Source organism: Stomoxys calcitrans, chromosome 3, assembly GCF_963082655.1.
Source record: "Stomoxys calcitrans chromosome 3, idStoCalc2.1, whole genome shotgun sequence".
NCBI lineage: Eukaryota > Metazoa > Arthropoda > Insecta > Diptera > Muscidae > Stomoxys > Stomoxys calcitrans.
In genome coordinates this window covers 89,515,637-89,540,709 of record NC_081554.1, presented here as the reverse complement: position 1 = coordinate 89,540,709, position 25,073 = coordinate 89,515,637, and the positions used below count along the sequence as shown (strand labels likewise).

Genomic DNA, 25,073 nt, shown 5'->3' with positions numbered 1-25,073 from the left:
TTTTCACAGATTGTGTAGGTTGGTCTGGAAGGAAACATAGGCTTTATAATTTTTTGATATCGGGAGGGGGCGGACCCTCCCCTTACACCAAAAGTACTACCCAAAAATTAAACTGGACCGATCGGGATAATATGGGATTCAAATGAAAGGTATTCAAGAGTAGAGTACAAATTTCATAATAAAAGTTGGGTCCAAGTACCTGGGGGGCCGCCCCAGCCCCAAAATCTCTTAAAATAGGTTTATTTGACGATCAAGACAATATGGGACTCAAACGAAAGGTATTCGGGAGTAGATAACGAAGTAGGAATAGGCTATATAATTTATTGATAACGGATTGATAACAAGGTGGACCGATAAGGACAATATGGGTATCAAATGAAAAGTATGCGGAGTATATAACAAATCTGGCATACAAATTCATGTCGAAGTATAGGGGGTCACCCCACCCCCACAAAAACGCCCAAAATGGGCAAATTAGCCAATCACGGATATATGGTACTCGGTTTGTTCGTTCCGTATAGACTGAAAAACGGCAGAATCGATTTTCTCGAAATTTTCGCATCTTGTATAGGTTGGTCTGGCAGGAAACATAGGCTATATAATTTTTCGGTATCTGAACTCTCCCCCTTATGCAAAAAACACAACCCAAATCCAAAGTGGACCGATCGGGAGGATATAGATATCAAATGAAAGGTATTGGAGAGTGGTATTAAAATTTGAGTCTTAGTACCCACCGGGTCGCTCTAATCCCAAAACTCCCCAAACAGACATATTGGACGTTCATTTTAATATGAGGCTCAAATGAAAGGTATTGGGGAGTAGATTTCGAATCTAGCATACAATATCAGATCGAAGTATAGGGGGTCACGCCAAACCGCAAAAACGCCTTGGGACCCATTATGACTATATGATACTTGGCTGAACCAATTTTCTTAAAATTTTCATAGATTGTGTACGTTTGTCTGGGCTTTACAATTTTTAGATATCGGGTGGAGGCGGACTCACACATCAATGAGTGCTAAGGAACCTTTTGTATAGACGAGTCCGAACGGCGTCCCGCAGTGCGTCACCTCTTCGGGGAACATTTTTTAAATTACCATGCATGGCATTGTACCTCGCAAATGTCGCCAAAATTAAGAGGGGAAAAATACCGCTTTGTCCGATGTTCTCGCCCGGATTCGAGAGCGCTGAGCGTCATAGGCTACAATAGCACGAATACGATATCTGCATTCAGGGCGAATTGTCCCAACCCTAAAAAGATATCACCATCCAATATTTTACCCAAATGTGTTACCCAGCAAACATAGTATGGACGATTTTTTGTGAACACCATGATATGACAGAGAAAAACAATCATTTAATCTTCGCCATAAGCTTGCGACCAAATAGCTAACATTTAAGCTTTACACATTCTAAAGCTTCAATTTACACACCAGCGGAATCAAATGTGTTTGATTATATCCCTTGGAGTCGGTGAAGAATTCAATTCTTCAACAGACCTTTTTGCACGTTTTGGTTAATATAAAGTTTTATCGTTATTTTTGTTGTTCTTTATATAAATAATCGAAAGTGTCAATATCGTTTATTATTACTATTTGATGAGTATATGTGGCATTTTTCATCATTTATATGCAATTTTATAATTTTCTTGTTTTTATTCAACTTTTTTTTTGGATAAATACCTTATTAATAGTTATTATAGAGAAAAAGCTTTTAGCAAAATTCTTATAAAAAACAACTAAAACAAAATAATAGTTATATTAAAAAATTAACATTACCGAAGGTGTAAAAATGCCTGTAGATTCCACAATAAATTATAAATTGAGAAAAATTAAATTGCAAATCATATGTTAAATCCTTAAAAAAATGCTCCGTAAGAGTTTTGTTCAGTCATCTGCATCATATGGAACCTCTAGGCCGTTTTTTTCTCTTTGATGGAAACGCTCATGTATGAGACTTTATAACAAAATTTGCTGTTTTATTTTAGCACTACATAGTGCAAATCGCGATTAATAGTTTCTTATTATCTGTTATTGCATGTTATCGATAACTTATCAGAACATCTGACTTGCAATGGATAGGACTAAAATAAAACACAGCAATTATTACACTACACTATTACCCAAGGCGGATTTATAAAGGTGGTCTCATGCGATCAGCTGTTAACAGCCGGCCTGGTTTGACGGAATTAAGATGTTAGATTTTTGTTTGCATTCTTTTTGTTGTCATCTTCTTTCTCGCATATTCTCTGCTCATGTACGCACACGTATACACACATGCACACAAATTCATTTGAGTGGTTGGTAAAACGTCGATCAGCTTGATGGCAATATGGCGGATTGCACCATGTGATTTGTGGTTGGTGTACAAATTAGACCACCTTTAATTATTTCACCATGACTATTACCATGATATGTACTATTTTCTAGGACGATAAGTTTTTCTTTGGTAGTAAGTGCGTTCGTGTACTAAAAAATTTGTGCAAATTTGCAGAAATTTGTACTGGAAAACGTTCGCGTCCTTTATTTGCCAGCAGAAGAGAGCAGGAGAATACGTGAGAGGGGAAAATCCTATGGAGAGATCCAGATCGTGAGAAGACGAGGCTATTACTGAAAGGAAGTGGAAAGGAGGTCAGTATAGCTTTCGGTATCATAACGGGACACATTTTGACATAAGTGAGCTCGTAGTCCCACCTATGTAAAATCGGTGCGGCAAGCGATAGCATATGTAGGGCATGCGGGGAAGATAATGAGACGTTGGAGAATTTCCTAAATCATTGTCCGGCTTTCGCGGCTAACAGATACCCGCACTTAGATGGGGACACAATACCAGACATGAACCATCTTAAGGGCGTGGCTTGGGAAACAATAAAGGATTTTGTAAGTAGCACGGAATTGCTAACTTAGATTTTCTATTTCGAGGTTACTTTTTTAGTATTTAGAGGGCACAATAAGTTGATTACTGGCTTAGATGTATGTCCATAGTGGCATGGAGTGGATTAATATCCGCAACCTCTTTTCAACCTAACGTTAGAGCGAGCAAAATTTTGAGTTTGGTAATTGAGATCTTGCAAATTTATACTGGAGGTTTTTTCCATAGCAGAAATTCGCTGCATCGAACAGCTGTTTTATAAAAACCAGCTGTTTAGTTCAAATCAATAGCAAAAGAGAGTTAAGAGCATTCTTACTCTTCTGCAATTTTTTTCTGGAAAAGTACGCGAACTGAACTAGTATTGCGTATATTATCTTACAGTTGAAACCGTCAAAGGTGAAAGGCTAAAAATGTGTCTATTTGGTTTCATTTATCCATAGTTTTCAGATAAGAGTAGTTCGGATAAGTGAAATTGATTTTTATTTAAGTGATAAGGCAAATGTCGACAAAGAGCAATGTTCAGCACTCTTCAAGTATCAGGCATAATTATTAACAGTAGTCTTCTAGAAAACAATTTTTTCACTTATGCGATTTAAGTTTCAGATAAAAACAAAATTTGTGGTGTACAATTTTCTTCAGTTAAGGCCAGTATGAAACTAGTTTTTCACTGTGAAATTCGATATTTTTCACAATTATTTTTTTAGACATAACATTTCGTGAAAGATATCGATTTTCACTATGAAATATGTTCTTAAAATGTTTTAAGATTCAACGCTATTCCTGTTGATGCAAGTAATGAATCAAAATGTTTACTTTTAGGTTTGCAAATGCTTGAGCAAAGATGCAAAATTTAATCTGCTGTTTTCGTATTTGATTTAAATTAAATCCCCTGGATTGCTTTCACGTATACCGCAGTATGTATCCTCTAGATCCATACATTGGTGTTTTTAATGTCCCATTACATCACGTAAATTATGTTTACAATAGTTCGTTAACGTGAGCATTTGTTATGTAAATGACATCAGCATTACATTTCAAAAGCATTACAAAAAACATATGGAGTTTTGCATTTTAAAAGATGAACTCAAACTTTATTTCTTTACTAAATTCTCATAGGATGTAGATTTTTTTACTTTATATGTCATATTCTGTAAGAAATAATTGTTCTAAAGACTGAAATATCTAAATATATGCAAACTTAGTACCCACCTTAAAGGGGTACAGTAATACCTCGATTTACTTCGCGATTGGTTCAAAAAAATCCGGACTTAAATCAGAATTCAAATCACTCATACGTCACAACGTCATTTTTATTGGTTGAGTTGAGAGTCTATGTGCAAAAGCAAAAATGCAGTTTTCGGGGAAAACGGCCACAATGGCCCCAGGAACACGAATATAAACCTTTTATTGACTCGGGCCTGGGGGGGGGCCCCAATTGCCCTCGTTCCCTATCAAAGTGAAATGATGCCGAATATAACATGCATATGGTGGGAATAAAGTCGTCTGAGGGTCCAGGGACTTGAGATCTTTTAATGACTATGAAAAGAAATTGGCACTAGTGTTGCTGTTTTTGAAAAGCCGTACTAAGTTTGGTAGGTTTTTATGTCTTGTAAGGCAGATTCGATCTAAGGTTACACATGGCCACAGGCAATGCTAAAATACTAATACGAACTGCGACGGGCTTTCTCCTCAGTTCTTATGTGGACCACCTCCAACTGGAGACAAAGATCCTACCAGTGCGAAGACATAACTACATGCTGTCTAAGCAAAACCTTCTGGGCTATTATCGCAGAGACCATTCAAATCATCATCTTGTGGATAGATGATATCCACCACCCAGAAGCCTTAAGGTAGATCTTCATGATCTAGAGCGTGAGGTTCAGCGCTACAAGAAAGAACCTCTAGATCAAGCGGCATATCAAGCAGGTTTAGACAACATTCATGCAGACACAGTAGCAGATGATGTAAATGGCTACCGGGTGATGCTGTAAATGGCTACCGGGTAGTCCTTGGAGAAAGACCGCCTCCTATTGCACCTGAAGAAATTGACCTCCAAACCAAACTGACAAACCAGAGTAGTCCTGGCTCAATTACGTTCCAGCAGATGCAGCCGCTTCAACTCCTACAGAGCAAGGATTGATGCCGACGTGCAAGATGTATGTTCCGATTGTAACCAGAGACCGCACGATACACGTCACCTGTTTAACTGCCCGGCCAGACCCACACGACTCAGACCCAGATCCCTGTGGACGCACCCCAGAGTCCCTGGTTCTTGAAACTTAATAGAATCAAGCAGACGAAAGATAGAACACAATAAACCAATACAACAACAAAAACAAATACGGGTTGAGAAGCCTAAAAAGCTCTGCAGGAAGGCCGAAAGGGTATAGAGGGTGGCATATGACCGGGCTGCACCTACTGGTCTGAACGTCAACCCAGAAAAGAATGAAATTTGAATCATCTACTGTGGCTATCCAACTAAGGTGATGGAATGTGGATAGGAGCAGGTCATAACATCGCGGCATAATCGAGGCCACCATGAGAAAGTTGCTTTTGTCTAGTCGTATGGTTTTTAATCTGGGGCCGAATTACCGCATACGCAAACGAGTAAAATTGTTCTAAAATTTTTGTTTTGGCATTACTACATTCGTTGACGTATCGAGATTATGGCATTCGTTAACGAGAGCATAATCGAGTATCAGCTGTTCGAAATCCACTCGTGAGCTCTGAAGCAATCGAATAGAATTGTAACTTGATATAAATAGTCAAAATAAAAGTAAAAATTTAAGTGTTTGAGTGTATTTATAATATGAAATAACTAAATACATACTTTTCGATATTTAGGAAAAGTTTATGCAAAAATTTATTTTGCTACAAAAGGGCTACAAAAGGTTGAAATGACTCAATTCATGGCCATCCAAATTTGAAAAAAAAAAATTCAAAATTGTAGCCAAGGGAAGGCAACATCCAAAGAACAAATAAGGCCAAATCTTGGAAAAAAGTAAGAAAAGGCCAATTGCAGCTTTGGTGGTACCGTGATGGACATGAGCCCTTTGAAGTTTAGCTCAAATCAAGACAAATAAATCAAAGTAAAAGCAATTTATTGCCGTTAAAACATGTTGGTCGCTGTTTTGAAACCGTGGGCAAGTAAATATTTCTGTCGCAGACTATGGACGTACCAACAATCATGTTCTGTACTTCATTTAGTCCACAGAGAGGCTGTCCAATTCCCCACATGCCAATCCGACGGACTTTTTTATTAAGGACACTTTTGAGAACAAGGTAGTCCTTACCAAAATATGCCCGTATGGATGCGCTGAAAAAATACATTGTACGGGAATAGGTCAACATCCCAGCAGATTACACTCGTGCTGCTTGCAATTCGTTTCTTTAACGACACAGAACAAATGATTATGGAAAATGTGGTCATATTGCGCCAAAGTGGATGGATTCAAAAATATTTCCACATATAAGTAAAAATATTTTCACACAAAAAGATGTGGTCGTTTGTTAGCTACCCGGTAAATGTAAATAACATGCACTTGTTATTAATAATATAAAAGTTTCATTTAGATGATTTATGTACGCTTTATTCGGCAGTGACATTGGAACACTGTTATCTATCATTTCTCTGCGAATACGCACAAAGTTATTGTTTTCTTCAGAGTCAGAAAACCCTGGTAGATGTTAATTGTCATTTGTGTTGTTTTGATTTGCCACAAACATATGTTCAAAGCAACTCTGATGCAAAAAACAATCGGTAGCCATTTGAAAAATTTCGATACGACAGCTTTCGAGGGCGGTAATACATTCATTCGATACGTTACGAAATCGTATTCGATACAAAAGCATACTCGACCACATATGCTGTAATTCGGAACTTGCAATCAATAATAAGTCAAAATACAGGAAAAAGTTTCTTAAGTCGCCAGCTGGCAATACATGGACAAAACAACCTTGTTAACTACATACATATAAAGCGATTGGACGAGCAGTGAAAAATCAGAAACGAGTAAATCGCAGTGGCGAAACCTGTGCAAAGTGTCCTTCATTTCATATAGACAAAATAAACTGGACAATGAGAAAACGGTGTAGAGTTGTTTCGCCCAAAACGACAAATGTCATATTGCCCAAACGATGCCGCAAAGCCCACAAACGATTTTTCCAAATGTCAGAAAGCCCAAATCAGAATCCAAAAATCCAAATTTTGGATATGGATTTTGTAACTTTTTAACATTCAAATATGAAATAATATCCACAGAGAACTGTGTCACTAAGCCCAACTTGATTTACGCCATAACACCCAAATAGAAAAAAGTCATCCACTCTCGCTTAGACTTTAGTAAACTAAAGTCAACATACTTTTAAATAAAAATGGCTATTGCTTTCCAAAGAGGGGGAAATTAACCTCCTTTCGTTCGAGCTGAAGATTTTCTCCTACCTCATATGCCCAAAAGAAAAATTAAGTCAAAATTGTTTTAAATAAAAATTTCATTTGCATTCTATATAGGGGGAAACTAAACTTTTTATGTTGTTATTTTTAGATTTTTTTTTTTCGAAAATACATTAAAACAAGTAAGAGGGTGCTAAGTTCAGCCGGGCCGAATCTTATATACCCTCCACCATGAATCGCATTTGTCGAGTTCTATGCGCTGCATCTCTTTTTGGGCAAACAAAAAATATTGAATAAGAACTCTTATGCTATTGGAGCTATTGGAACAAGTTATAGTCCGGATTGACCCGATGAATTCCTTCATCGGCAAGGGCTGCCGCACCATTTTACCACACACTGCTACTACAACTACAACAACAACAAGATCCCAGATCGGTTTATATGGCAGCTGTATCAGATTATGTACCGATTTGTGTCATTCCTAGCACAGTTATTGGAATTCATAACAAAACACCTTATGCAAAATTTCAGCCAAATCGGATGTGAATAGCGCACTCTATTGGCTCAAGAAGTCTAGATCCAAGACCGGTTTATATGACAGCTATACCAGATTATGAACCGATTTAAATCATACTTTTTTGGAAGTGATACCAAAACACTACGTGCAAATCGGACGTCAAATCAGACGAGAATTGCGTCCTCTAGAGGCTCAAGAAGTTAAGACCTAAGATCGGTTTATATGGCAACTATTCAAAACATGGACCGATTTGGCCCATTTACAATCCCAACCGACCTAAACTAGTAAAAAGTATTTGTGCGAAATTTTAAGCGCCTAGCTTTACTCCTTCGAAAGTTAGCGTGATTTCGACAGACAGACGGGCGGACATGGCTAGATCGACTTAAAATGACATGACGATCAAGAATATATATACTTTATGGGGTCTCTGGCGCATATTTCGAGGTGTTACAAACAGAATAACGAAATAAGTACACCCCCATCCTATGGTGGAGGGTATAAAAATGTGCCATATGGTCCAAATTACATTGGATTTAATGTGATTTTTTGCATTTGGGTTTCATAGCATTGAGTCTTATGACATTGGGTCTTATGACATTGGGTCATATGACATTGGGTCTTATGACATTAACAATTTTTTGTTTGATTGGGTAATATGTCATATCTATTTTCATTAAAGCTCCAAAAGCCAAAAGCTCCAAAAGTAATATGTCATATCTATTTTCATTAAAGCTCCAAAGGCCATTTCGCCAAAAGTGTATAGAAACAACTAACATTGACAACGTTTAGGCGATATGACATTTATCGTAGATGTTGTAAAATTTTGATATTAAAATTTTTGGTTTTTTTTATCGTTCATCACCTCAAAATGACCCAAAACGACGTTCTCTCAATGAATGGCAGGGTGTGAGAAGTTAAAGCTAACAAAAAAGGAAAACGACCCAAAATAAAACAACCTTGGCATCGCAAGTGGTGGGCCATAAGAAGAAGTGTCATCGTCATTTTGCGGTCTAAGCAATACCTTTTGAGCTGTTATCGCAGAGACCATCGAAATCATCATCTTGTGGATAGATATCCACCGCCGACAGGCCTTAAGGTAGATCTACATGATCTAGAGCGTGAGGTTCATCGCTACAAGAGACAATCTCTGGATCAAGCGGCATATCAAGCAGGTCTAGACAACATTTATGCAGACACGGTAGTAGATGCGGTAAATAGCTACCGGGTGAATGTAGTCCTTGGAGAACGACCGCCTACCATTGCACCTGAAGAAATTGACCTTCCCCGGCAAACCAGAGTAGTTCTGGCTCAATTACGTTCCGGAAGATGCAGCCGCCTCAACTCCTACAGAGCAAGGATTGATGTCGACGTGCCAGATGTATGTCCCGATTGTAACCCGGGACCACCCGATACTCGTCACCTGTTTAACTGCCCAGCCAGACCCACTCGACTCAGACCCAGATCCCTGTGGACGCACCCATCTTAGTCGCAGAGTTCCTAGGCCTTGACACTCAACAGAATCAAACAGACGAAATAACAATAGGTGGTGGAATTTTACAAAGAGTATATTTAAAGAAGAGTACATTTTATATTGCCGTTATTACTAATGGTTTGTTATATTTATTTATTGGACTTATCAACAAATGAAAGGAAACAAACTCGACAGGCGAACTCTTTGATGTTGAAGGGATATTGGACATAGAAGAAGTTGCAAAGAAGCGGTAATTATGGTATGTAGGTTGTGATTGATGGATATTTTGAGGTTTTAGATACTTCTAACTATTGTATAAACAGGGTATCGCCAAAAAAAAATATTAAGAAAACTGTTTGCCTAATTTGATGTGGTTTATTTGTTTTCCATTTTTTTTTTTTAAATTTAATAAAATGCCCAATCGAAGCCTTTCCTAAGGGGATTGTTTTCAGTCTAAGATTGGGAATTTTCATCAACACGTGTACATACAGTATACATTTATCTTTCTAGTTTTCGACATGTATTTAGGTTCTGATGATCTTAAGTTTATGGACCAGTTGACAAGCATATTTAGTCCTAGGAAATGTGTAGTGCTATCTATGTCTTTTCATAAGCGTTCCCACATGAAGAAATTTTTTATATTTCCGTTATTTACGGTATAATAAGTTATTTTTATTGTTTATTTGTTTGTATGTATTAAAAAAAAAATAACCATTTTTCAATTATAGTTGCTAGTGTATATATACAAAAGGGGGTTTTTCTTTATATATTAATATTTATCATACTCTTATTATTGTTATTATTATGTCGTTAAAGAAAATTGTATTTGATTTTTTGCTTAATGTCGTTTCTTTCTTGTTGCATTTTCTTGCTCTTGAAGAAAGTGTTTTTTTTTTTTTGTTTTCATTTTTGAGCGAAAATATAAAATATCAAACTTGTTGCTTTTTGTGGCATTTCTTTTTGCACATTCAGATTCCAATTCGTTTCACTTTTTCAATGGGAAATATCTTAGCCCTCAAACCTTTGTGTGTGTGTGTGTTGGCTAAACAAGCGGATAGATTTGGAAGAGTTACACAGAAAGAGATAGTGTGTGCTGAAATCGTTTTGCTATTAGCGTGTGAGTTTGCTGTATTGGCGATTGTAATCAAACCACATAACATCGATAATAACTTCGTTTACTTTTTCTTTTTGATTTTTTCAGGTATTAGAGAAGACATAAGGGATCAAGCAGAGGTCTCATTTGGTTCCATCCAACCCTCACTATCGTCATCAGAATCGGAATCTTCCGATTCGGACAATTCAATTGCCACACGTCTAGCCAATATGGAAGCAACATCATGTAGACCCGTATTACGTTCGATTTCTTTTTGCTCCGATTTTTCCACCTTTCGCAGTGTGATGCCTGAAAAAACAATAGGAAGCAAATATTAACATTTAAAATGTATTTTAAATTAAATAAAAATTTGTTATTAAACTTAAATAAATTAAAAAAATTGAAAATGAAAAAATTTCTTTAAAAAAAATAATTTTTATAAATAAATAATAAAAAAATTAAAGAAAAAGTAAAGAAATAAAACAAAAAAGATAATAAAATATAAATAAATAATAAAATATTAATAAATAATAAAATATAAATAAATAATAAAGTATAAATAAATAATAAAATATAAATAAATAATAATATTGAAAAATAAATAAATCATACAATAAGATATTGCCCGGCTGCAGACCGTAGGGTTCTCTGTTTCTAATACAAATTAGAAAAACTAAAAACCTTATTTTCAAGTTTTTTGCCTGTTAGGGCGAAGCTCATAAAACTTCACAACATTTGTTTATTTCTCCTTCGGGACGAGCCAATGATCCGAGATTTTCTTTGCAAATGGAAAAGGAAAGCCAGAGATCACAACACACGCCAACAACTATGGGACACGTTTTGTCTTTGGGTAGAAGACTTTTCAACCATATTAGGTGTGACGGCTTCAAGGGAGCGTACGGCGCTTGAAGTAGTAGAAGGTAGTGTAATTGTTGCAGACAAAAAATCTGTTATTACACGAAAACACATGCATTGGGAAAAGGACAGCTAAAAGACAGTGTTGTCGAGCGTGGTTTATATGGTATTTGTAGAGGTGGCGATCCTCGTCAAGCACTTGTAGATGAGCAAGCTCGTTTAGGTCCAATGGACCTTAAAAGTATATTGTTTTACTTGATTTGATTCTCAGAGGAGCGTTTGGGTTAGTTTGTTTTGTTGTAATAGTTGGAAGTCTTCTTCTGGCAGAAATATATGAAGTGGACTTTGTTGTCTTTCTTGCTGCGCTACAAAAAGAAAATACTCTTAAGACCCTAGAAGTCATGCCTTAATCAGTGATTCGCAAATAAGAAAAAAAAATATATGTCCAGTTAGACAAATCCTACTGACGAGTTTGTTGTGGTGCGAAGCGAAACCGCTGTCTAGTAAACCAGTCAATGTTATAAGGGAAACTCATTTTCTGCCAAACTTTAAAAATAAGGTTTTTTTGTTTTTCTATCTGTAATAAAAACAGATAGATCCGACGGTTCTCCTGCACGGTAAAACTATGAGCACCACACAGGGTGGAACTTTGAGTTACGATCTGTGTGTTGTTCATTGTTATCACGAGGAGCTTAGCTGAGAGCTACCGGGCGCGTCCACAGGTTGCGAATAGTGGAATGCTCCCTACGGAGTAGCTGCAACAACAGTCTCGGACAATCAGCGGTATCGAGCGGAGAGTCTCAGTGAGAGCCGGGCGCCACCGGTTGTTGCATAAATACTAACTGCCAATGATGCTCGATATGACAAGGTGAGTTATTGGCGCCTTTAACTAGCCAATGGTCATCAGTCCTTTAGACAGGAGCGAGATTGCTCACGTATAGGAGCTAGACGAGGAACGCCACCTCCACATATAGACATGTGGCTAGAACAACAACAGTTCCCTACAATCTGCTGCCGATTGTATGATTTATTTCAAGACCGAATAAATTTAGAACAAAACGTGAAAATGAATAAATAATAAAACAAAGAAACAATACAGAAATAAAACAAAAAAAATATAAAAAAAAAACAAATAACAAGTAACAAAAAAAATTAAATAATAAAAGAAAAAATAAAACAATAAAAAAATTAAAAAAAAATAAAAAAAAATATAAATAAAAAAGTAAAAATAAAAAAAAATTAAATAAAAAAATATAAATAAAAAAAAAAATAAAAAAAATTAAAATAAATAAAAAAAAAAATAAAATAAATAAAAAAAAATTTAAATAAATAAAAAAATTAAAATAATTAAAAAAATTAAAAAATGATAAAAAAATTAAAAAAAAAATAAAAAAAATTAAAAAATAAAAAAAATAAAAAAAATAAAAAAATAAAAACAAAATAAAACAATAAAAAAATTAAAACAATAAATAAAAAAGGTATTTAAATTAAAAAATTAAATGAATATAAGTTAATTAATTATAATTTAAATCAAAGTAGCTCATTATCTGTAATTTAAATAAAACTAATTATAATATAATATTTATATCAAAGTAAGCTTATTATCTAAAATTTAAATCAAAGTAAGCTTATTATCTTAAATGTAAGTCAAACTAAGCTTATTATTTAAAATTTAAATTAAAGTAATAGTAGTCGAATTTTCGACTTCGACTATCGAAAATTGATTCAAATTAAATGTAAAAAAAGTTTAATTTATTTAAAAAATTAAACTTAAAAAATCACTAAACTAAAAACGAGTAAAGTAAATTTAGAGCGCACGACAAGCCGATTATTGGTTTAGGTGAATGTCCGTAGTGGCATGGGGCGGATTAATATCTCCACCCTCTTTTCAATCTAACCTAACATAAAAACGAGTAAAAGCGTGCTAAGTTCGGACGACCCGAATCTTTTATACTCTCCACGATGGCATTTGTCAAATTCTTTGCTCGGTATCTCCTAATAGGCAAGAAAAAAATAAAGAATAAGAATTGAAGGTCGTAGGAGAAGTCGTTGTGCTAAATTACAGCCGAATAAGATAACAACTGCGCCCGCTAGGGGCTCAAGTAGTAAAATCGGGAGATCGGTTTATATGGGAGCTATATCAGGTTTTGTACCGATTCAGACCATAATTGGCATGTACTATATTGGAAATCATAGGTGAAATCACTGTGCAAAATGCTCGGCCAAATCGAATAAGAGTTGGGGCCTTTAAATAACCAATAGCCAACGTGTTCCCGCGATGATTGGTCCTTTGGACCGATTTGGAACGAGCTTGGTCATCTACAGGAGCGTGACGAGGATCGCCACCTCCACATGCAAATGTGGTTACAACAACAACAGAATTGCTCTCTCTAGATGCTCAAAAAATATAATCGGGATAACCCCATGGCAGCCGGTTGTACGTACCGGATTGACCCGATGGATTCCTCCATCGACAAGGGCTGGCGCCTCAGTGTACAACTCACTGCTATAACAACAACAACAGTATAGTCGGGAGATGGGTTTCTATGGGAGCTATATCAAGTTCAAATCCGATTTGAACGACACTCGTCACATTTGTTGGAAGTCAAACCAGAACACCACGTGTAAAATTTCCGTCAAGTCATATAAGAATTACGCCGTTTAGGGCAGCTATATTAGCTATAGACCGATTTAAACCATACTCAGCACAGTTTTTGGAAGTCTTCACAAAACGGTACATTCATGCAATTTCAGTCAAATCGGGAAAGAATTGCGCCCTCTAGGGCCTAAAGAAGACAAGATCCGAGGTCGGTTTTATGGCAGCTTTACCAAAACGTCCACCGTTATGGCCCTTTTACAATCCCAATTGTAGGAAATATTTGTGGGAAATTTCAAGTGTCTAGCTTTATTCCTACGAAAGTTAACGTGCTTTCAACAGACAGGCGGACAGGTGGACGGACATTGCTAAATCGAGTTAGAATGTCAAACCGATAAAGAAAATATGTACTTTGTTGGATCTCAGATTAATATTTCGATGTGTTGCAAACGGAAGGACGATAATAGAATAACCCCATCCCATGGTGGAGGTTATAAAAATTAAAGTAAATTAAATAAAGATTAAATTAAAAAAAATTAAATTAAAAAAAAATATTTATTAAAAAACTAAATTGTAAAAACTTAAATTCTAAACTAAATTAAATATAATCTAATTTTGAAATAATATGCCAAGTTAAATTTAAAAAGAACTGAATTAAATTAAAAAAAATGTAAATCAGCTATTTTTTTAAATATATAATAATTAAAATTTTTTCTGTAATTTGGAAACTCTCATCTCAAATGTACAACTTACCATCTCGTATAGACTTCATTAGATCCGAGCGCGTATCATGGTATGGCGGCAATATCTTTTTGGGAATATGCTTTAGACCATTCGTTTGTATATCACCATTGGGCAAAGGTTTTGGCATAATTTGATGTGGTGCTTGTGGCTGCATTGGCGATGCACCATTTTCATCTAATGGAGGTGGTGGAGGAGGTGGAGGTGGCGCCGCATTTGGTGGCGATAACTTTGGTTCGTGCTGTTAGCAGGCAAATAAATTATAAGATATATTAATATATTATAAGAAGAAAGCAGGAACATTATCAATATAACAATAATTGACGGCTACTGTTTGTACGAATATATAAAAAAAGCAAAGCACAGTTTATACAAAAAACATAATACCTTTGAACCATAATATCCCTTTAAGGCAGAAGATAGTTGAAGATGAAGGAAATAGAAGATAAAAAATAAAGCATTAGTAGGGAGAAGTAAAGATATTTTAGGAAGCATATAAAGAAGCATCGAACTAGTAGAATATTGTAGTTGATAGAACCCTCTTTGTTCTTCCAAACAGTATTTTCTAGTAGGATTTTATGATATTTACACAGTGAGTGTCGAAATAAAGTGTCCAAAGTTTTTGTTTTAAAAAGTTATATCAGTTTTTTTTCATTTATTATTTAAACGAAATACAAATCAAGAGGTTTCTATCTAAAACAACATTCAGTTTAGCGATGAAAGTTAGTTTAAGGAACCTGCAAAAGTATGGCTTTTGTATACTCTGTTTCGACGCTGTCTGTATATAGGAATGAATTTGTGTCTGTATGTTCCGTAAAGACTTAAAAACGACTGAACCTACTATCTTTAAAAATAAATAAGCTTACTATTTCATAACTATAAATATAAGTCCATGTGTTACAGCGTGCGACACATAATTTTTTTTCCAAATCATATATTGTTCGGCAACACGCTTCGAGTGTTGTCAAACAACACACGGTTTGACCTGTCAACAAATATTTAATTTCAAAACTTTAAAATTCTTTTTTAATTTCTTTTCATCAATTAAAAACAATTTTTAAAGTCATTGACGAAGCTTGAGGGAGGAGGGGCTGAAATTTTATTTCGATTCCATTATAAACCAAACTGCCATTTGACATGTGGAGCCCACAGAGGTCTTAACATTAATCCGATTTGGCTAACAATTAGTAAACGAGTAATACATATGCCTCGGCACCGCCGTAACCGAAACGAATGACAACAGATTTGAGATAAAGCGAAGAACATGACACAGATAACATGCTGATGATATGGAAAGAACATTTTACCCAACTGCTAGTGTCTGACGTTGGCGGCAAAGAGAATACCGCAGAACCAATCCATGATGATGGTATAGAATGTTTACATCCTAGTTAGAATGAAGTCCAAGTAGCAGTGAATCGACTAAAGAACAACAAGGCAGCAGGAGCCGACGGGTTACCCGCTGAACTATTTAAGACCGGAGGCTACACGCTGATAGGGCGTATACATCAGCTTATCTGCGCAATCTGGCTAGAAGAACGCATACCCGATGATTGGAACCTCAGCATACTATGTCCCGTTCACAAGAAAGGACACAAGACGGAATGTGCCAACTACAGAGGAATAAGTCTCCTCCCCATCGCATACAAGATACTCTCGAACGTACTGTGTGAAAGATTAAAACCTAAAGTCTATGAGATAATTGAGCCCTATCAATGAGGCTTTAGACCTGGTAAATCCACCCTGGACCAGATATTCACACTGCGCCAAATCGTGGAAAAGACCCGAGAAAAACAACAACACCTACCATCTCTTTATTGACTACAAAGCCGCCTTCAATACTGCTTTACGTTTAAGGGTATTTCAAGCCATGTCTGAGTTTGGTGTCCCTGCAACATTAATAAGACTCTGCAGGAAGACACTTGCTGATACGCGTTCCTCAGTAAGAATAGGAAAGAATCTCTCCGAACCTTTTAATACCAAACGAGGTTTCAGACAAGGAGACAGTCTATCGTATGATCTCTTTAATATCCTGCTGGAGAAGATTATACGAGATGCAGATGTGAATGGATATGGCACACTTATCACAAGAGAACACATGGTACTCGCCTATGCCGACGACATCGATATCATAGGTCGGTCACCGGAAGTAGTAACTGCAGCCTTTGAAATAATCGAAAGAGAGTCAGTGAAAATGGGTCTGGCAGTAAATGGAGATAAGACGAATGGATGGTTTCAACTCCCAAAAAGCCTTGCACAACCCAGCAGATAAAGACAATTGAGAAAGTTGGGAACCTAAACTTTGAGACAGTTAGTAACTTTATCTACCTCAGCACCGCCGTAACCGAAGCGAATGACATCAGTTTTGAGATTAAGCGAAGAATAATACTGGCAAACAGATGCTACCTTGGTCTTAGTAAGCAGTTTAGAAACAAGGCCACTTCTCGACATGTCTCTTATATGGTTCTGAAACATGGGTACTTGTGAAAGCAGATGAGGCAGTGCTTAGAGTATTTGGGAGAAAGATTCTTCGTAAAATATATGGACCAGTTTGCGTTATTGGAGAATATAGGCGACGTATGAACCATAAGCTGTATAGGCTGTATGACGACGTAACATAGTTAGACGCATCAAAATACAACGGCTGCGTCGGCAGGTCATGTTGTCAGAATGGATGAAGAAGCTCCAGCAAAGAAGTCATGTTGTCAGAATGGATGAAGAAGCTCCAGCAAAGAAGTCTTTTGAAGGCAAACATGGTGGTACACGCAAACCGGGGCGACCAAAAGCCCGATGGAAAGATCAAGTGGTGGGAGACACCTCGAAACTTGGTGTCAGAGATTTTAGAATGAGTGCAGAAGATCGAGGCGCTTGGAACGCTATTCTACGTTCGGCTAGTGGCAGAAATATTTTGTCATAGCCAATTTAAGTAAATTAAGACACTTTGAAAAACACTCAATAGACACTTATATTTGTTTAACTTTAAAATTAAATAATAACTTAATTTTTAGGTGACATACTATTTTAAGCTTTAACTTTAAAATTAGGTTATAACTTAATTTATAAGTGGCTTGCGAAACAAACATAAGTGTCTAATGGAGTGTTTTTCATAAGTGTCTATCGAGTGCCAAATATTCTATGATTCGGACACTATCAGGCAACTACCAATTTATAAGAAAAAAATAGATTTTCCATTTTTTTCGACTATCTTGGGAATAACTAATATTAGTCTTGCTTAGTAGGTCGTACTAGATTAACGCTTAACTGAACCTCGTTTGAAATATTGGAATAAATCCAATTTACTCATTTTTACACCCACCACCGAAGGATGGGGTATATTCATTTTGTCATTCCGTTTGCAACACATCGAAATATCCATTTCCGACCCCATAAAGTATATATATTCTTGATCAGCGTAAAAATCTAAGACGATCTAGACATGTCCATCCGTCGGTCTGTTGAAATCACGCAACAGTCTTTAAAAATAGAGATATTGAGCTGAAACTTTGCACAGATTCTTTTTTTTTGTCCATAAGCAGGTTAAGTTCGAAGATGGGCTATATCGGACTATATCTTGATATAGCCCCCATATAGACCGATCCGCCGATTTAAGGTCTTAGGCGCATAAAAGCCACATTTATTATCCGATATTGCTGAAATTTGGGACAGTGAGTTGTGTTAGGCCCTTCGATATCCTTCATTAATTTGGCCCAGATCGGTCCAGATTTGGTTATAGCTGCCATATAGACCCATCCTCCGATTTAGAGTCTTACGCCCATAAAAGACACATTTATTATCCGATTTTGATGAAATTTGGGGCAGTAAGTTGTGTTAGGCCCTTCGACATTCTTCGTCAATTTGGACGAGATCTGTCCAGATTTGGATATAGCTGCCATATAGACCGATCTCTGGCTTTTAGGTTTTGGATTTCGCCGAAATTTGGGACAGTGCTTTATATTAGGCTCTCCGACATTTTTCTGCAACTTGGCCCAAATCGGTCCAGATTTGGATATAGCTGCCATGTAGAGCGATATCTCGATATAAGTCTTAGCCCCATAAAAGGCGCATTTATAATCCGATTTCACTGAAATTTGACACAGTGACTTATGTTAAGATTTTCGACATCCGTGTCGTATATGGTTCAGATCAGTTTATTTTTAGATAAAGCTACTACTTACTGGTATTTTGTCCAAATCGGAACATATTTCGATATAACTGCTATGGGACATAAGGTATATTTACGTATATATATATATAGCTGCCATATAGACCGATCTCTCGGTTTTAGGTTTTGGGGCCATAAAAGGCGCATTTATAGTTCGATTTCGCCGAAATTTGGGACAGTGCTTTATATTAGGCTCTTCTACATTTTTCTGCAACTTGACCCAAATCGGTCCAGATTTGGATATAGCTGCCATGTAGACCGATATCTCGATTTAATGTCTTGGCCCCATAAAAGACGCATTTATAATCCGATTTCACTGAAATTTGACGCAGTGGTTTAGATCAGTTTATTTTTAGATAAAGCTACTAATTATTAGTATTTGGTCCAAATCGGAACATATTTCGATATAACTGCTATGGGACATAAGGTATGCGATTTTCACCGGATTTTGATGAAAGGTGGTTTATATATTGGGTTGCCCAAAAAGTAATTGTGGATTTTTTAAAAGAAAGTAATTGCATTTTTAATCAAACTTAGAATGAACTTTAATCAAATATACTTTTTTACACTTTTTTCTAAAGCAAGCTAAAAGTAACATCTGATAACTGACAGAAGAAAGAATGCAATTACAGAGTAACAAGCTGTGAAAAAAATTTGTCAACGCCGACTATATGAAAAATCCGCAATTACTTTTTGGGCAACCCAATATATACCCGAGGTGGTGGGTTCGACATCACATCACAAAATTGTTTTAATAAAATAGGCGAGTGATTTTCCTGTTATCTCTTTAACGGAATCGATAGAGTATTGGGTTATCTCGGTGTGGAATATAAATGGCAAAAAGGTGTTAGATTCAGAAACTTTTAAAGATTAATGGAAACTGCTTATAAAGTATAATACAGCTAGCTATAGAAGCAGATTAACATTTCCTTGCTTACAATCTCTTAAGAACCCTGTCCAATTTTTGTATTTACAATATATAACTAAGTATTATTTTATATGCTATGTATATATTAATGCCAGTATATACTTAAAGTTATAGTGTACTTACTTGATCTGGCACCGGTGGCGGTGGAGGCAAATCGCTGAGTGAATTCAATTGTTGATGCTGTGACATGCCGCCACCCATACTCAGGGTGTTGAAACTGTTGATGGTATTATTCAATTGTGCCATGACCAAGGCATTGGCGTCTTGCACACTGTTGCTTGGTGCCAATTGTGGAGAGCCAGCTCTCGATGTGCTATTGGTACGTGCCAATAATTTCGCCGCAATATGGCCACTGCCGCCAGGAACGCCATTCATCGCCGCCAACATTTGCGATGGCGAATTTGTGTTGACCATACCATCCGGTATGGGCGGTGGTGGCGGCAATGCATCTCGACTGGTCGACATACTGCGCCCCCTGGTTGGTGTATTGGCATTGGATGCTGTTGGTGTACCGCCACCACTGCCATTCGATGGCGGTGCTGGCGGCGGCACCGATGGACGTGGCTTAGTCCGTGATGGTGTGCCTGGTGCATAGATCGGCTCCGGTGACATGGGACCACCTTGACCCGTTTGCCCATATAAGTTATGCGACTGATGATACATGGCATCCTCATACATTTGCTGATGCTGTGACTGCTGTTGCATTCCACCCTGCTGGAGCATTTGCTGTGAGGGATGCATGCCATTGGCGGCATATGCCGCGCTGGCATACTGACTACCGCCACCCTGCACATTCGCCATCATTTGGCCAGCCGTCTGTGGTGACAGGGGACCATAAACGCCATCAATTTGCTCCGACTGATAACTGCGTCGTAACTCTATGGAGTTTGGTCGTGGAGGTCGTGTATCGTAAGTGCCCATACCTTTGAAGAGATTAGAAAACATCAAATGAGTATGCATAAGTTGTGGGACAGCTTAAACATTTAAAAAAACATACACACACATACATAAGAAGTAATTAATTGTGAATATCGCTATAGAATAAACAAATAACATTACCAAAGATACAAAACAGAGACTATTCACAAGAAACATGAGGTTAATCATGAAATAAAAAACAAAAACAAAAACAAGAAATACAAAAACACAAAACAAAAGTAAATGAACCAACAAACATAAGGGTAACATTAACATTGGTCTATAGGAGAATATGAATCAGACGAATTTTAACATGAACTGTACGACAATAGAATAATTTTCAATTTCAATTTTTTCCGATTTGGAAGTCATTAGCCAATTCAAGTCACTTTATGCCAATTTACACAGCAGCTGTACAATCAAAATGTGTACGTACAACTTTCTCTTGGACGAAAAACGACGTACAGAACATTTATCTGTTTGTCAAAAACATAGCAGGATTTTATGCATGTGAGATTAGAAAGGTTGGAATATAGAGTATACAGCGAAACAGACCGATAGGAAGGTAGAGAGCAAAGGGCGAGAAGAGATCATTTATCTAAGGCTATAGAAAGATTAAGAGGTAAAAAGCAATCCAAATATTTAAATAATTTTTGCAAAAAACGACAAAATAATAACAAAATAAACATTGACTTATCTATGATGGTAAAAGATTTGCGTGTAAAACTTGATTTAAATGATATTTTAAAGGATATGTAATGAGGTGTACGCAAGGGCAACGTGATGAACAATGGACGGATATACAAATTTGTAGTATTAGCGGGTTGACTGACCTAAGACATTCTAAAAGTCGAACTCAGTTAATAACACTTGATGAAAATTGATGCTTTTTAATCATATCATGAACAAGAAAGTCTTCAATTGATTCGCAGTACAAGGTAATAAAATTTAAATTTGTAAAATTGACTATCAAATCTCAAACTCGTGAAGGAAATGGCCAAAAATTCTTCGGCAAAAATTTTTCATATTCTAACATAGGTCATAACTAGACACTATTCGATAGGTCCTATGACAACAGATATAAAATGATGTAAGCAAAAAAACCAAATTTTACAGGAGACTATTTTAATGGAATAACTTTGGATATTTTTGCAATTGGCCATTACAATTTGGTATAGTATGTCTACCATACCCTATTTACGAAACTGAAAAAAAATTATTTTAATATATGCTAATAACGGGGTATTATGTCGCTTACTTCATTTATCGTGGGCACGCTGGGAGACTAGTGCTCAACTTAATGGGGGTTTAAACCACATAAAATTTATGCATGGATTGCATGTTTGATCCGATTTTCTTGAAGATTGACACATGTGATTTTTAAGGCCAAAAGACAATTGGACAATCTGAACCGATCTTAAGGTTCAGATAAGGATATAGCTGCCCTATATGTGGTCACTTGTCAACTGATCTCCATGAAATTTGGTACTAAAGATTTTCTCATAACTCTTGAGATTACTGGTGAATTTGACAGAAATCGGTTTCCATTTAGATATAGCTCCCATACAAATATTTTGGGCTGATTTTGACTTCCACAGCCATAGCAAGCACATTTGTCTACCAATTTTCCTAAAATTGTACGTAATGTCTTCTTCCAAGACTTTTGTTATGTGTATAGAATTTGATCGAAATCGTTTATAATTTATATATACAAATTTAACCCTGAATATTCCATTAAGGAACTGGTAAAGCACTCATATATGTATATGTTTGACCAATTTTGACTAATATTGCAATAAAGTGGGCATGTGTCCATCTACCCTCGCGAAATTTTGTTAATGGGATTTTCTAATGACACGAAATGTTCGCTGAATTGCATAGAAATCGCTTCCGTTTTGAAAATAGCACCCATATATATATATATATGTATCGTCCTATTTTTCACTCCTAGACCCTTTCAACCTCTTTTACTAACCGATCTAAAAATTTTCCACGATATTTTCTTCTATGACTGCCACTATGTATTGATTAACCCATCCGATTTTCACTTATAAAGCCGTAGTTACTACATTACCCTTCTAAAGACCTACCCAGATGTCCATTAAAATTGGTTTGGATTTAGATAAAGCGATCATATTTAAATTTTTAGTGTAGGTATTAGGTATTAGTAAGTACCAGAACTCGCTGTGCCAAATTTCATCGAAATAGTATAAACAAGTAAAAAGGCGTTAAGTTCAGCCAGGCCGAACTTTGGATACCCACCACCTCGGGTATATATGTAAACCACCTTCCATCAAAATCCGGTAAAAATTGCATACCTAATGTCCCATAGTAGTTATATCGAAATATGTTCCGATTTGGACCAAATACTAATAAGTACAAGTCATTGTTCAATTGTGTATAACATAATATTGGTCTTTTTAGTAGCTATATCTAAAAATAAACCGATCTGAACCATATACGACGCAGATGTCGAAAAGCCTAACATAAGTCACTGTGTCAAATTTCAGTGAAATCGGATTATAAATGCTTCTTTTAGCCAAGACTTTAAATCGAGAGATCGGTCTACATGGCAGCTATATCCAAATCTCCACCGATTTGGGCCAATTAGCAGAAAAATGTCGAAGAGTCTAACACAACGCACTGTCCCAAGTATTAGCGAAATCGGACAATAAATGCGCCTTTTATGGCCCCAAAACCTAAAATCAAGAGATCGGTCTATATGGCAGCTATATTCAAATCTGGACCGATCTGTACGATATTGCATAAGTATTTCAAGGGGCATTACTTAAAAAAATGTCGAAGAGTCTAACACAACGTATTGTCCCAAATTTTGGCGACATCGGACAATTAATGCACCCTTCATTGGCCAAAAACCTTAAATCGAGAGTTCGGTCTATAAGGCAGCTATATCCAAATCTGAACCGATCAGGGTCAATTTAAGACAAATGTCGAAGGGCCTAAGACAACTCACTATCCTAAATTTCAGCAAAATCGGATAATAAATGTGGCTTTTATGGGCCTAAGACCTTAAATCGGAGGATCGGTCTATATGGCAGCTATATCCAAATCTGGACAGATCTGAGCCAAATTGACGAAGGATGTCGAAGGGCCTAACACAACTCACTGTCTTAAATTTCAGCAAAATCGGGTAATAAATGTGACTTTTATGGACCTAAGACCCTTAATCGGAGGATCGGTCTATATGGCAGCTATATCCAAATCTGGACCGATCTGAGCCAAATTAATGAAGGATATCGAAGGGCCTAACACAACTCACTGTCTTAAATTTCAGCAAAATCGGGTAATAAATGTGACTTTTATGGAACTAAGACCCTAAATCGGCCGATCGGTCTATATGGGGGCTATATCAAGATATAGTCCGATATAGCCCATCTTCGAACTTAACCTGCTTATGGACAAAAAAAGAACCTGTGCAAAATTTCAGCTCAATATCTTTATTTTTAAAGACTGTAGCGTGATTTCAACAGACAGACGGACAGACGGACGGACATGTCTAGATCGTCTTAGATTTTTACGCTGATCAAGAATACATATACTTTATAGGGTCGGAAATGGATATTTCGATGTGTTGCAAACGGAATGACAAAATGAATATACCCCCACCATCCTTCGGTGGTGGGTATAAAAATGATTCTTTTATAGACTCATTACACTATATCGGGAGATAGGTCTATATGTCAGCTATATCCAAATATGATCCGATCTGGACCTCATTTGTCGGGAATGGGTAAGGGTTTACTAGAACTCACTGTGCCAAATTTCATCGAATTCGGGTAATAAATGGATTTTTTATGATTTAGGTTTAGGTTGAATGGATCGAATAAATAAATTGCCCACCACGAAAAGGTGAGTTCTGGTCCATTGTGATATACTAATGAGAAAAATTGTAGCCAAAAGGAAAAGTAACAGTACGAAATATGAACATGTGTATGTGAAAATACAAGAAACAATTAGAAAAGGGTAGGGGTCGGAGTCAATTCGCCACTAGCTTCAATCCCCATGACCTCGAGAACCCAAGGTCTTGAGGTCCGCTATACTGTCCACATAAATCCTGAGTTTCGCAGACTGTAAATCCCTTGCTCATGGGATTAATCTTCTTCAAATGTGTCTTAAAGTTGTATTTTCATCATTATAACACTGTTTTGCAGTAGTATAAGGTGAGGTCATGCGAACAGCTGAGTACAATTTTTTATTTTTTTTTTTTTTTGATTTTGCAGTAAATCGAAGTGTCAAAGACTTGTTCTATTTGATCCGATATTCTACACATTTGAAGAATAAGTTTATTTCTAAAACCACAAACATTTCAATTTACGGCATTAGCCACTCAAGGTAGTTCGTGAGGGGTAGACTTTTGTTGTTGTGTAATGACGCTACCTCTTAATTGTACCATGACTGTTTTGTTGCTTATATGTGGAATGTCGGATGAAATAAAACATTGTTTTAAGGTTTAAGAAAAAAAAAATACAGCTGTGTTAACAAGCATTTGACATTTAAATTTATTGCA

General features: G+C 36.5%; 1 protein-coding gene across 9 annotated transcripts in view; it reads right to left on the bottom strand.

The window, feature by feature from the left end:
• Nucleotides 1-9,604: 9,604 nt before the first annotated feature.
• LOC106088707 (actin-binding protein WASF2) overlaps nt 9,605-25,073 on the bottom strand; it is a 74,681-nt gene continuing 59,212 nt past the window's right edge. For 6 of the 9 annotated variants that reach the window (XM_059366151.1, XM_059366152.1, XM_059366153.1 and 3 more), the window contains 4 exons: nt 19,751-20,550; nt 14,925-14,942; nt 14,550-14,778; nt 9,605-10,654 (listed from right to left, as the gene is read on the bottom strand). In XM_059366151.1, coding sequence (XP_059222134.1) covers nt 10,476-10,654; nt 14,550-14,778; nt 14,925-14,942; nt 19,751-20,550 — 1,226 coding nt within the window. In that variant the 3' untranslated portion in view covers nt 9,605-10,475. The remainder of the gene's footprint in view (nt 10,655-14,549; nt 14,779-14,924; nt 14,943-19,750; nt 20,551-25,073) is intronic. The other 3 variants (XM_059366155.1, XM_059366157.1, XM_059366159.1) reach the window with 1 other exon arrangement.